The sequence below is a fragment of the Globicephala melas genome, chromosome 6 (genome assembly GCF_963455315.2).
Source record: "Globicephala melas chromosome 6, mGloMel1.2, whole genome shotgun sequence".
In the NCBI taxonomy this organism is placed as follows: Eukaryota; Metazoa; Chordata; class Mammalia; order Artiodactyla; family Delphinidae; genus Globicephala; species Globicephala melas.
The window spans coordinates 64162096-64176792 of NC_083319.1; the positions used below are offsets into that span (position 1 = coordinate 64162096).

The window sequence follows — 14697 nt, forward strand, 5'->3', positions numbered from 1 at the left end:
GGTGTTAAGAAACCTTATTGTGGTAATCATTTCATAATACACAATGCATCAAATTATCACATTGTACACCTTCAACGTATATAATGTTGTCAAATATCTCAATAAAGCTGGAAAAATAATCAATCCAAGAACTATTTTTTAATATTTCACAAGGCCTTTCATAAGTGGAATAAGGCTTCTAACGAAAATGTCAAGTTCCTTTGCTTTGGCTAGAATTACATCAACTCTGTGTTGTAACATGGGTTGTAATGTGCTGTTCAGACGTTCCTTGATGTCTCTGGTTAGTCCCAGTGTAGTGGGAGGTGCGGACGCCCTGATTCTTCATCATGGCACTGCCCGTTACCAGCTGTGTAAATTTGGACAAACTATTTAAATCCTCGGAGCCTCAGTTTCTTCTGCTATAAAATGGGAGTTACATCTACTCTTCAGGGTTGTTGCAAGAATGAAATAAGATCATATATACGAAGTGCCCAGCGGAAAAGCTGGTACTTAGGGGTGCTCAGTAGATTGTCATGTCTAAAAAAATGCAGTAACTCACAGTCCAATAAAGGCAACTTGCTCAGTTAATGGAATCTTTCAAAATACAGGGTAGACGTGGAAACATAATGAAAGAAGTACCTTTAGGGGCAATGTTGAAAACTGATACCGTACAAATCACGTAGCCCCTAAATGCTGCCTATTTGCTGAGAGACTGGGATGCTGTTTTCTTACTCCTTGCCTGGGGAGATGGCTTTGGCCAAAACTTTTTGGTTGCTCAATAATTACTCACTTTACCGGTTGATAGTCCTACAGCCAAGAGTTTAGAGAATATTAATCAATACATCGGCAACATTTCCCTATACCCATGCTGTTGTTTGAAATTCCCTATTAAAGCTTAGAAAAAAGCCAATCTGCACAAGCAAATGTTTTCAAAGCACCTGATAAGAAAAGCACTTGCGAGGGAGATAAAGTGAAGGGAAACATCCCAAACCGACAAATGTGGCTGGTTCTGAACTGATGGATTGATTTGTTAATTAATTTACGATGGCGCAACAATAATTACAAGCTACTGTTTGTCAGCCAAATCACTTGTGATGAAGTCAAAGGTTCACATCTGTGTGCATGTCCCAAGGATCAATGCATCAAATTAGCTCGGTTGGCTTTTCTCCACTAAAAGCTAACATGTGTCATCAATATTCCAGCGTTCGTGTGTGTAAACTAATTGATTGAACATTCATGCTACATAAACATGCTGTTTGTATTATGTGGGGTACCATTTATAAACATCTCTGGTGCCAAAATAGAAATAGCCTCACATAAGATAGTTAATATCTTACTGGAAAAATAAAATGGCAAGTTAAGGTTATTCTTTCTACTTATGGATAAATAAAAGCACTGTTGCCTCTTCAAAAGTCTTGGTCATTATTGTATGACACAGTATTCTATTGTACAATTCCTCCTTAGAGAAAATCCGAGGAAAGTTTACAGACAAGGTGAAAGAAGTTTGGTGAGGTTGCTCATATCCTTCCGTCTGTATCTACCCAAGGTCCACATTTGAGAAATCCAAGTTTACTTTCCTCTGCATAACCTCCACCAGATTAGCTGTCCGCATCAGCATTAAACCTTGACACTTGGTCGGAACAGCTGAAGACACCTGGAAGGTAGAGTGAAGACTACTTATCTTGTAGTCACAGCTCTTCCACTGCTCCTTCAAGCCAGAGGCTCTGCTTTGGAAGGGAGAACAGTGCCCCTGGTTGTAGCAGCAATCGGAGCGTTCGGGAACAAAAATAATGATCCACAATTTTTTCTACCATGTCTCTCTACTGTCATTTCACATTAAAATATCCCAAAAGAAGCATGGGAGGAGGCGAGTAAACAGAAGCAGTTGTCATGCCACTAGTTTCTATTAGACGTGGAAATGAATCTTATATATAGGGGCAGTAGCTGGCCGAGAGGGCTGTAATATTTTCTAGGGGACTCCAGAATACTCTCCGAGATTCACTTTATGGCAGCACAAGGAAAGGGGTCTTAGGAGGAGGGGTGGGTAGCCTTCCAGGCTCTGAAGATCGGGCTGCAGAGTTTCTAATGCCGGAAGAGCACTCCCAGTGCTGGCTTTGGGAAGCAATGTTCTCATTTGCATTTAGACATAGACTTACAGTGTCTGAAAAGGGCCCAGTCCAAATAGATGATTTTTTTTTCACTTTACCTCCTTCTCAAAATCATTTAGAAACCTTTACTTCTTAACAAGTGCTTGGGTACCTTCTTTCTCACTTTCCCAAAGACCCATGTCCCTCCTACTCTACTAATTCCATTTTAGGTTTTAGTTATTCTCAGTGTGTTTCCCTGAGTCCTCACCCAAACACCAGATGTTAAAATGCCAACCCACAACGGAGGCCTTTTCCAACATCACAATAAAGATAAGTGCCAACCCACAACTGAGACCTTTTCCAACATCACAATAAAGGTAACACACATGCAAAGGTGATTGAAACCTTAGAGTGGGAAAATAATCAATCCTCTTAAATGAAACTTATTTCATCAAAAATAAGAAATTAAACAAGACTTCCCTGGTGGCACAGTGGTTAAGAATCCCCCCTCCAATACAGGGGACATGGGCTCAACCCTGGTCTGGGAAGCTTCCACATGCTGCAGAGCAACTAAGCCTGCGAGCCACAACTACTGAAACCCGCGCGCTCTAGGGTCCACTTGCTGCAACTACTGAAGCCTGCGTGCCTAGACCTCGTGCTCCGCAACAAGAGAAGCCACCGCAATGAGAAGCCCACGCACCGCAACGAAGAGTAGCCCCCGCTCGCCACAACTAGAGAAAGCCCACGTGCAGGAATGAAGATCCAACGCAGTCAAAAAAAAAAAAAAAAAATTAAACAAAAAGTTCACTTATTCCAAAGTCTCCTTGCTTTGGTCATTTACTCCTCAAAATACATTATTAGCCTTTCCCCAAATCTCTAATTTTGTAGACTCCTGATAGATCTTAGACACTATGGTAAAAGTAGAGTTGAGAATATAGGAGATCGTGGATGTGGACAACAAAAGTTTATTCCCCTGCTGCCTCACCACTTGGTAACAACCATGAGACTGTCTGCTGGAAGGGAAATATAATTTTGCTGCTTTTAGCTTCTGGGCCTTCTTCCAACTCTCACCCTCAGCTTTAAAACTTTGCTGCTAATTTCACCATAATTCCGACATGCTTCTAGCACATTTAAGTTTCATCTTGAAAAGGGCAGTGTGGTGTTCATAACTTGAGCCACAGATTAGAAGCCCATCATTGATCAACTCAGAACTTACTGTGTCTCTTAGTAAAATGGGTTAGCAATAGTCTTGAGGCAATTTAACAGTTATTTATTAAGGGCCTTTTATGTGCAAAATACTGTTTAGGTTTGGTAAATAAGACCTGGTGCCCATCCTCTTGGGGCTTATAATTTTGGTTGTACATCTCAGCAACTAAATAATATAAGACAAATCTTATATTCATACATAATGTCATAAAAAAGTAGGTTCATTTGTACTGGAATAGTCACAGGTTACACACAGCATAAAAACATATTCAATATGCTAGGGTGTCTCAGTTTAAACAGTTGCTGATGATATTGTTACTTCTAACAATCGTGAAAATGAGAGGAAAAAAATCCCATCTACAGCATACTGTGTTGTCCGTTACATTATGGGACAAGCTAAATCATTCCCATTATAATACATGCTAAGTGTGAGTTAAAATAATAATTTCATCAAAGAATTATTATAATCTGAGTTGTGTGGTACAAAGAGCAAGTTTATATCAATGAAAAATCTAAGAGATGAACTGCAAGATGGTACAGATGACCCCTGGGAAATTTTCCTTATTTCATGTCTTCTCATTAAATATACAAAAGGAGGTGGTGGGTATTATTATCACTGCTATTGCATGGGATGTTGGTGAACTAGTAGTGCATTGTTATGCGAAGGATTAAGCCCTCTGAGTTTAGCAGCAGAATTTGCATCACATAGCATTTTAGACAGCTAGCATTTTTCTCTGTGCCTGGTGGAAATTTACCATTATCTCCAGCTCCAGAACACTGGCAAAATTCTGGGAAACTTTTCTTCACCTACCCATATTTAACACCACCAGATAATAATATGTGTACCTTCAATTAGTTTTGCATTTTACAGTTTAAGTCGTTTATTTTATATTATCTCATTGGAGCCTCACAAAAACCCCATGAGGTAAACAGATATCAAAACTTGAAAATGGAAATGCTTTGCTTGCCAATTTCTCTTCAAAAAATTTCCCCCAGATGGCTTATGACTAGAGCGAGTCTAATTGTCTCGAGGAAAGATGAACGGAATCACATTTCCAAAGACTTCAGCCACCTCCAATCCCAGAGCTGTAGAATTCTCAGACTCAGCTCGAGGGGGAGTGAGCTGACCCACCGGACGCACAGGGAGAGCTGAGCCTTGGAAAGAGGTCGGGCTCGAAGCTGGAGGGGCAGGCAGGTGCAGAGGAGGCAATGGCAGAATACACGACCGTGGTCACAAATCATGAGCCATAACCCAGGTCACTGGATGAGACAGTCGACTGTCGGGTTCTGGAGGAGGCGGAACAGACAAACCCCCCGACCCCGCATTAATGGCATCCACTCCAGTAAGTGTCTTAACCTCAGAGTCCAGTGGCCCCATCTGTAGAGACGGGCTGATAATTCCTATTTCATTGTGCTATGCTGAAGACTGAATGAGATGACAGATATAAATTGCCCCCCATCAAGTACCCAGCAAACACCTGGCAAATAGGAGGCCCTTAAGAATCACTGATTAAGTCTTTTGCCTTTAAAATCGTAGTATTTAATGTTTAAAATTACCTTAATATGTAACATTGGCCATTGAATCTCGCTAAACCCAAGGAAATACTTCAGGAGGCTCTGCTTTTAAGAAATCTGTTACAATTTGCAATGAAAAATACTGTATTTTTAGGATTCATTTAATGTACGTGGTTCCCACCAAAAAAGTTTAGATGAATTCAAAAAATCAACGTGGTTATGAAAGCCCCATAGGAAATGCTAGTTACATTTACTTAATCCACCCTATGTATTTTTGGAGCACCTACTAAGTGCTCAGACTAAGAGTCTGTTTAGTCACAGCTTGTTGTAGCCCCTTGTACCGTGAACTTGGGATTTACAATGCAATCACCAGGTGCCTCACCGATGCCATCTCATTCATCCTCACGACAGGTCGGAGCAACAAGTAATGAGTATGATTATCTGCACTTCACAGCTGGTTCTCCCAGCCGTGAGAGGAGCAAATTCGTTTGCCAGAGGTCACAAAATCTACATTTCCCAGGATTCAACCCTGTGCTCATAAACATATCCATTATGTTATAACCTCAGAAAATGAACACAGTAGTGAAAAGTTAAAAAAAAAAAACTGCTTTCTGAATAAAGGTATTTTTTAGAGAGGTGCCCGGTTGAAATTTATATTAGAGCAGTAAGAAATGAAAATTGTTATCAAAGCTGTCCATTATATGATACTCTAAATCTGCCCCATTATAAAACATGTTAAGTGTAAGTTGAAATGACAATAATGATCATAACTAACATTTACTGAATTTTCTCCCGGCTCTTTGCTAAGCACTTAAAATGCAATGAGATTTTAAATGCTTAGTCAGTGAAATACATAGGATAGCTACACACAGACCTTAATAGAACTTGTTGTGAAAAGAACTTTTGCACTGAAGTGCATTACCCTGTTTTGCACATGGAGACGCAACAGAGGAAGGTAATTCTCTTTCACTGGCCTGGTATATTTTTACTGGTATATTTTCCTATATCCAAATTCACTTTCTCAGCCCCTCAGAATATATATTATAAACATAGTACAGAAAATGTCACAAAATAATCTCAAGGAATTAAAAAATGCCTAAAAGGTCACTACCTTGACACTACCTTGACATCATTCAGCCATGTTCCATAAATACACGGTAGTTTCAATGACGTTGTGAGCATCATATATCTCTCTTTGTTGACTAGTCTCTAAACTGGAAAATCAACACCAGCTTTCTCATAGATTGAAGAGATAACACTCCTTGAGAACATGACCCTTTGCTTCCAAATAAGAACAGGAAAAAAGGATAGACTGGCACTTGTGTTTCCTTACTCTCTGATTAAATTAATAACCATCTGATCACTATTTATTAAGACAGGATCCAAAGGATATTTTCCTTATCCAAAGTTTATAGGTTGAATTTGTTATGCAAGCACGTAAGTGAAAAGAAATCATAGAACATGAAATAAAAATCTGAGATAAAAGTGTCTTGGAAGAACATTACTGTATTTGTGTTTATCTAGCTACATCTTCCATACAGTTTAGTTTTATTTAAATACGCTAAAGTGGTATTTCAAATGAAAACGTATCAGTAAAGAATATAGGTATGGAAGATGTGTAATAAAAAATGTGCCATCTACCTATGATAAAATTTGAAATATTGACAAAGTATGAACATTATTTACAGATGCTGAAATCCTTTTTTTCATTCGGACATCACCATCATCATTACTGTTGTTTTCTGACTCAGGAACTGATATTTAATCAACTATTCGTCTTTACCCACATCATTAGCTGCACAGGAGATGGCTTAGGTAATGGTAATGTTAACATTTACCTACAAGACTAAGAGAGAGTACTGAAAAGATGTATTAACTACCTTTGACAATGAGTGACAAATCTGGAAATGTAATATCTACATGTTTACCAACACTATGGAGGAAACAGAAATTATTCAGAAGCCTTTACTAATATCACGAGTATCCCCTGCTTATAACATTGGGACATGGGTTTAATTCCAACATGGAGACATAGCCTTGCTTGTATCTGCATCTAGAACACTATCTGGCATATTGTAAGTTCTTAACAGATATTTGTTAAATGAAACATAAGTCTCATAGCTTTTAATTCTGGAAATAGATTCAACGTATAGACATAATATCTTCAGGAAACTAGTTGACATGGTTATTATCTGTATGGTGTGTATTAGTTTCTATTCCATTTCTAAAGGAAATAAAATAAAATTCAAAATTAAATAAATATTGAATTTTGATTTTTCAGATATACCTTTGCATAGCCGGTAGGTTACAAAGGAGTGTGAATGTAGTTAGTAGGCTAGGCAGGAATTTTTTCATATAATTTTAACTTATTCATTAGATTGTTTAGGAACTCTTGCTTGTAGTGAAGTAAAATAAAATACCGACTGTAACATATACTAGTTCTAGCATTTGTAAGAAGATACATTAATTTTAGGATTTTCAGTTAAAAATAATTAATAGTAAACCTAAGTTCACCTCAACTTCTCAAAGATTTTAGAGAAATATTTGCCGTGAAAACAGTCTCTTCAATGTCACTGTACCTATACTGATGCTTGTTGTCAAGTCATTTAATTAAAATTTGTATGGAGAACAGAATTTGACTTTTAAAACAGTGATAAATTTATTAGTATTAGTATTGTCTTAAACCAAATGATAAAATTATATAAAAGTATCATATTTTAACACATCAACTTCTCAAATAGAAAATTAGTTTCTTTCAAGAAAAATTAAAAGTATATTACATCGAACTAGATTCATTGGTATTCAACCAAGAACCACCTTTGTGCCTTTGATAATGTGAGAACGGGTTAAATTTTTATGTTTACCTGCCTGTTTCCTTTGATTAATATTTACGAGACCGTGAGAATTTCAAGTCTCAGACTAGCAATTAGTTTTCTGAATTAATTTTATGGATTAATATTTATATAATTGTCTTTCATGATTAAGGTAAATTTACAAATGTTCTGTCCTGGTTCTGTGGGATCAAAGGATTAGTCTTATGAAATTTAGAAAAAAAAATAATGTCTGGTGCATACCCGTTACCCTGAAGTTTTAAATAGCTAACAAAGAAGTTCTAATAAGTCTCACAAAGGGCTTTAAATAAGCAGTACAAAATAGAATGGAAAGTCCAAAATTTTTTTTAATTTTTCAGTAGTTCAAAAGGAAACATACAGCATCATCAATAACCATTAATGAAACAGTGCTATTTATAAGACACATCTTTAATACATTCCAAGTGGTATTTCCTTTTAAGTAATGTGAAAGGTCATCAACAGAGCTCTAAATATAGCCAACCAACTTTAATTTAAACTGCTTACATGATTTTTCTCTTTGAAAGAACAGGCAAAATGATCTAAAGAAGTAAAACATATATGGTTGCCTTATTAAAAAAACTGCATGTATGTACATATTCAACATACACACACACGAATTCGCTCTTCTTGTGTTTGTTTATTTTTAGCTGTCTCAATAAAATGTTTTTCCTCCCTCTGTTTTACTAAAACATGCCTATCTAGGAAGGAAAACAGATGTAGAATTGGACAACTACGTCTTGTTTGGGTTTTTTCCCTGTCAAGTAGAATTTATGATCATTGTCACACAATAAGAGAATCTAAGTGAAACAGACAATAAGTCAGGAAGCAATTGCCGGGATACTTGAACACCGTAGCTTTGGAATTCAGGATTTGGTTACTAAAACTTCATTTGATTAAGCCAAATAAGGATACAATATCCTTTCTTACACAAAAGTCCCAGAGTAATTGTAAAAATAAAAGAAGCAATGTCATGGTGAGAGAAGAATCACAATAAACTAGTTGGTAAGAACCTTAAAACACCTTTTAAAATTATTCCTTAAATCCAAAACAGGGGAATCATGGTATAAAGTAGCTCGCATGCACTTTCCTCCCTCTTCTGATATATTATTAACAATAAGCAATAATTTAATTTAATTAATTAGGTTTTCCATGAATCACGTCATTCCAAGTTTTCAGTGACACATAATATATTAACTGCTTAGATATTTTTTCCCATGTTAACCAAGCTTATTAAAACTGAATTGTCCTTAATAAGAAACTTACATATTATTCATGTAACCTAACGAAGGTAAAATATGAAAATAATTTATGCAAACATTTTTCACTTAATATTTTACCTCTAAACCTGTCCCTATACACATTCTGCATCTTCTCAGGCAATAAAAGAACATAATTTTTTAAAAAATGAATAATCAGCTTACACAAACCTTTACAATAGTATTCACAACATACTTCTCTTGGGAAGCTAAGATCTCTCTGCACAGAACCAGAATGATGAAGCTTAAGGGTGAAATATTTACAGTGATTATCTCAGTCTACCCATGTGAATCTCAGTTTTTAAGTATAAAAAGAAAGTTAGAGTAAAACCTTTGACTTTTTTTTCCAACAGAAAAGAAATGTTTCATTTAGTAAAAACATTGATTTTAAAACTCGCTTCTGGGAACATTCTAAAATGATAGCGAAGAGGCACAGTAACGATTCAAACACCACTTCCAATTCTTGGTACAGTCATGTCGAGCAAATCTTTTACATACTCATTTTGCAATATCTTTCTCCAAATTATCTGCCAGTTATTTTAAGAGGTCACGGCACCCATGCACAAACCAGTGCTAAAGTCTGAGAGATACAACCATCAATGAACATTTGCCACCGTAGACCTTCTATCACTTGTAAAATGTATTTCAACTGGAGTAAAATGGTGGAGGGAGAGGGAGAGATAGAGAAATGGGGAGAGAGAGAGAGGGAGGGAGGGAGACAGACAGAGAGAGAGAGGCTTCTGTCTTTCCTTGAGGAACTGGTCTTTCTTTCTGAAACTCAAAACAGCAACAAGTAGCAGCGGCGGAAAAGTTTTCCTGCAGGCTGCCACATCTCACATTGGTGAGAAGGCGCAGGGAAGAGCTGCAGTGTACAGGGAAACTTCTGCACACTGAGCCCTCAGGAAGAGCCCAGAAGCAACAGCATAGCATCCACCTTTCGGGAAATTCAAACACATTAATAAGAAACCCTCTTGCCTAGCAGCGCCAGCAGCCCGGACTAATCGGAAGGTGCTCTCTTTCATCTGGGCACGGGAGATGGGCTGACCACCAGGGCTGGGCTGGCCATAGCCCTCCCTACCTAGAATAAAGTGCCCATTGTTTCACACTGTACTAATTGAGGGAAAACAGCCCTTGCAGTAAGCATAATAGTTATCAAAGCCAGCAAGCAAAAAGCAATCAATATGTAAATGAAAGGGGCAGAAGGAAAGAAAAAGAGGAAGAAAAGAAGAGAAAGGAAAAGAAAGAAATGGAAGAAAGGAAGGAAGGAAAGAAAAAAGAAAGGCAATAAATGCTCAGATGAATTAACCCAAGAATGAATTTAATATTCATACTGGAATGCTTCCCTGCAGAAAGTTTGCCCATTCCTGTCACGACTATTGCATACAAGAGACCATTGTCCACAAAACAGAAATCATTAGATTGAAATTTTTCATGTAGCAGTTTTTTGATCTGAAAGGTTTCCTTTCCCAAAACTAGAGCCTTGAATCCCAGCATTCTGATTAAAGAACGTTACGACTTCTCTCCTCCCAATATTATTTTTAAAGTTCAATCACCGGATTCATCAATGTCCTGAATTTTTATGCTGCTTTTTCTCTTCCCCAAATTTGCAGCTGGACAAATATGAGGATTAAAAAAAAAACCAGCAACAACAAACCCACACACATTTGCCAGAGCAAAGAAAAATAATGAACTGAATATGCATATCCTCATTAACTAAATTTAATTACACTGAGTGGCATAGTAATCAGTGGTTGCTCCAGTTACAGTATTCATTGAAAGGGAGGTGGATTCCAAATTAAGGCGAAGCGTGGGGGACAGTCGCATACTGATGAGGGAACCGCACACAACATGATACAATACACTATCTCAATCATTATTCAGAGAAGCTGCAGAAAGAACTACATTACCCTGTTCTAAGACTAATGCAAGAACGATTAGGCAAGAAGGCTCCAGTCTCCCACTGACTGTCCCACCTCCATACATTTCACACAAGCCAGCCCAGGGCCGACTGTACCATTTGCATTTTTCTTTTTTTCAAGAAGTGAACAAAAACTCACACTGCCTTTTTTAAAAAAAGCAGGTCTATGTCCCTGGCCACAATAGCGGGGAAATCCTATCTCGCACACTGGTGTGCGGAGCCACCCCAGGCTCCCACAACTTCAGCCTGAACTTTCTGCAGGCAGGGAACTTTATAACATGTGCATGGAACAATAAAGCAGGGGGGCGGAAAGTTTGGGGGCGGGTGGGTGGAAAAAAATGGGATCCCATCAAACTTACCATCCACCAGGTCCTGGCTGACATGTCATAACATAGCTGCCATTTTATGGAGCTGTCCGATGTTTTCCCAGCCATTATGCTGTCAGCAATCTTCATCAGATGCAGCTCAATGGAAGATAAGACACCTAATCAAGAAAACATCGGCGGTGGCTTTCTGGACTACATGTAGGCCAATCCTTATCACACTGCATCATGGGAAAAGCTCCTTTATTAGCAGGAGGAACTACTGCAACCTCACAGATAGAAAGACAAGGATCAGTTCTTTTGCCTTTTTTTTTTTTTTTTTTTTTTGGTCTAAAGGGATTGGTGAAAGTAGCTAGCGTTCTTTGTGTATCATGTGTACAAGAGTTAAGTATCTTGCAAGTGGGCGGCTAACTGCTTTGCTGGGGCTATGCAGACTAAAGTTTATTTGCATTCTTCTCTGTTGTATATTGTTTGACATGGTCCATGGTCCTTGCTGAGCAGATGAAGGGAGGGGAAGGGGGTGGGAGGGAGGGGAGAAGGAGCGGTAATTGCTCAGAATTAATATCTCCCCCAACAAAGACATAACAGTTTCATTGACACAGTCAGAACACGGTTCAGATGTCACTGCACACACGGGTGTGCGGGTGTGTGTGCGCGAACACACACACACACACACACACACACAGTGGAACACACACACACACACAGTGGAACACACAGGTAGCAGCTGCAGCTGGATTCAGACGAGGTTGCCAAAGGCTACAAACTCCATTCTCATGCTGGACATATGGAAGTAGTTTAACTCTTTGAAATCTCTGTTCAAGAAGAGCCCTGCAGTCTGCAGAGATAAATCAGCATTGAGAACAGTTTCTCAGTCAAGAGGCATCAGGCCCAGGGCTCTCTCCCTTCTGAAGATAGCCTAGAAACACTTCCTTCATCTAGGAAGACCTGATAAAAATGAGAAGGGAAGGACAGCGTTTGCCCATAATCCCAACTCCAGACTTAATTCCTCACTTAGTCCTTCTCTGTCCTCCTCTTGGAAAGGGATTCATTTATTTTCCCCTCAGCACTGATCATTTTTGCTTCATCCTGGACTTAGAATTAGTTCTTCCAGTCCGCACACACAGAAAGTAGAAACTACCATTTACTAATAAAACCACTTGCTCTGAATAGCTTTTTCTTTTCTAAAGAGTAAAAAAATCCGAATACTTCAGGGAGAATCTTAAGGAGTCACACAATTAGAAATCCAGGCCAAGTAGATGGATTGCTGCCCTCTCTTTTGCTAAAACACAAAAAGGCAAAGATGCCTCCATGCGTGGCGGGCGATACTGATTTCCAGGGCCCCTACGGCACACCGCCCCTCCAAGCCACCTCTCTGAAGTCACCTTTATCTTCAGTGTGCACTGCTAGTATTCCCCGAATGACTTTCAGGCTTAGAATTTACATTTGCTGCAGACAGTTTAAACGGACAAACTCCTACTTGATTCAGACAAAGTGAAGGGAGAAAAAAATTGCTGCATTACCGGCGTTTTCTTTTCTCTGCATGCGGTTTGTGTGAGGCTGCAAAGGCAACTTGTTTCGGCCTGTGAACTTCAAAGAGGAAAAGCGCCTGCTGTGAAGAGCCCGGTCCTTCAGGTATTTTTATAGTCACTGAGGAGGCCTGTCAGCCAGAGTCTCAGGACAGGAGCTTACGGAGGCCTGCCTCTGGGCTGGCGGCAAAATCACCTGCCCTTCGCAGACCCGGCTGATCCTCTCCCGGCCCCAGACTCTGGCTTCTCCCTCCTCACATTGGATGTGTTTATTCTCAGGAGGGTGGGGGGGAGCAAAGGACAGGAATGCCCCACCCAGGCCTCTGCCTTTGAAGTATCCCGTGACCCCAAAGCTTCCTTTTTTTTCCTTTCTCTTTCCCCACCCGCTTCTTCATGTCTTATTCGTTTGGGGTTTTTCTGTTTGTTTTTTTTAAATTTTGAGCAATGATTGTATCATAAGCCCAGTAATGGTAATCACGATTTCCCGTTTTAATCTGCTCAGCTAACAGCAGCTCCGCTGAACGCCTCCTGTGTGTCAGGCAGCCCGTGGACACGGGGGCTCCAGAGGTTAATGAGCTACAGCGTGCGTCCCGTTCCTCTCAGAGCCCTTTTCACCCAAAGTCGTGACAGGCAGGGCGGAGGGGAAGGGAGGGGCTCAGGCAGGTATTTCCTCGGGCTGCTCGGGCCCAGCAGCTCCTTGGCACCCAGGACCTCACTCCGCATGCATGCCAGAGCCCTCACTGGGGCCAGCTGGTGGGGCTGGAGGTGAGGCCAGCGTGGCCTCCACGCTTCCTCCCTCTCCCCTGCAGGCAGCCCCGGCCAGGGCCCACCTCTCTCAGTTGCCCTGTGTGGAAGGAGGACCCCCCTCTACCTTTTTCTGCTGCGCTGCCTTCAAGTGGCTCTTTTGGGGCAGAGCCTGACTTTGGGGTGCTGATATGAGACCACTCCTTAGCCACCAACACTTCACTGCCTGCCTCAGAATCCTTTAAGAATCTTGGCACACGGCACGGCTAACGCACAGGTCTATCTGCTGAGGGTCCGTTATCATTGTCACTGTGGGGACACCTCCTCTGGTGAGTTGACAACAACAAGTGGCAAATGATGAGAGATGACGGGGAAGCAGAGGCCGGTGGGAGTGAGGCTGCGGCATTTCTCTACGAACGTGTGACCCGTGGGGAACAGAGACACGGGGGTAGAAATAACAAAGCTGTGCGCTTCACTTGCTCGGCTGGGGAGCACCACGGAACAGGAGACCGGGGATCCCTGGCGGAGCTAGAAAGGGATAAACTCAGCATCTGGGGTCGTATTCACAAGATGCATACCCAGGGGCTGACCACTCACCATGTGCGGTCCTGGAGAGCGTCTTTTACCGACGTGAAACTTCCTAGCGTGCCAGTCTAGTGCACGCACGGAGAGATCAGGCGAACGGACTCATGGGTAGAAGCCGGCGTGATTGGATTCATTAGCCGAGCTAATCTCACCTGACTCAGGTCAAAGGTTAACTAGATGTTTAAAAACACCAATTAAGCTCGCAAAGCACTAATGACTAGCGAAGAAGATTTGTGGGGAGATAAGTAGAATGTTCCATCCCACCTGGTTTAAAGCCCTAAAATGCCTCCAATCTCAGTCTTTTCCCCCTCAGATTGCTCTGTCCATCATAGCATCTGTCCATGCCCAGTTCTCTCCCTGACTCCCAGGCTCCCCTCCCCTGTTTCCAGCCATGCTGCCTGTAGTCACCTTCCCCAGTTTCGACACCTCACTCAGTAGAACAAAAGCTTGGTAAAAGCCAGATCTTTAGCCCAAAGCAATTACCAATTATTGATCTATTATGTCCTGGGGGTGCTTTGATGTCTTTCTCACAGGCAGATAACCTCGGGATGACCCCAGCGCTAGGATGCCCGCCACTGCTTTTGGGGATTCACAGTTTCTCCTCTTTGAGAATGAGCCTGGGGCGAGGTCAAGGGCTCTGAAGCCACGTGGCCAGGATTCAAATAACAGGGTTGTGACCTACTAGCTGTGTAACCTGAGGCAA

At 40.7% G+C, this 14697-nt stretch overlaps 1 protein-coding gene across 8 annotated transcripts in view; it reads right to left on the minus strand.

Moving 5' to 3' along the window:
* The window catches only part of NFIB (nuclear factor I B), a 450728-nt gene extending 436704 nt beyond the window's left edge, over positions 1-14024 (minus strand). For 2 of the 8 annotated variants that reach the window (XM_060300937.1, XM_060300936.1), the window contains exons 1-2: positions 12660-12876; positions 11173-11297 (exon numbers count right to left, since the gene is read on the minus strand). In XM_060300937.1, coding sequence (XP_060156920.1) covers positions 11173-11297; positions 12660-12681 — 147 coding nt within the window. In that variant the 5' untranslated portion in view covers positions 12682-12876. Of the gene's footprint in view, positions 1-11172; positions 11298-12659; positions 12879-14006 lie in introns of those variants that run through there. The other 6 variants (XM_060300947.1, XM_060300946.2, XM_060300938.1 and 3 more) reach the window with 5 other exon arrangements.
* Between the last annotated feature and the right edge of the window lie 673 nt (positions 14025-14697).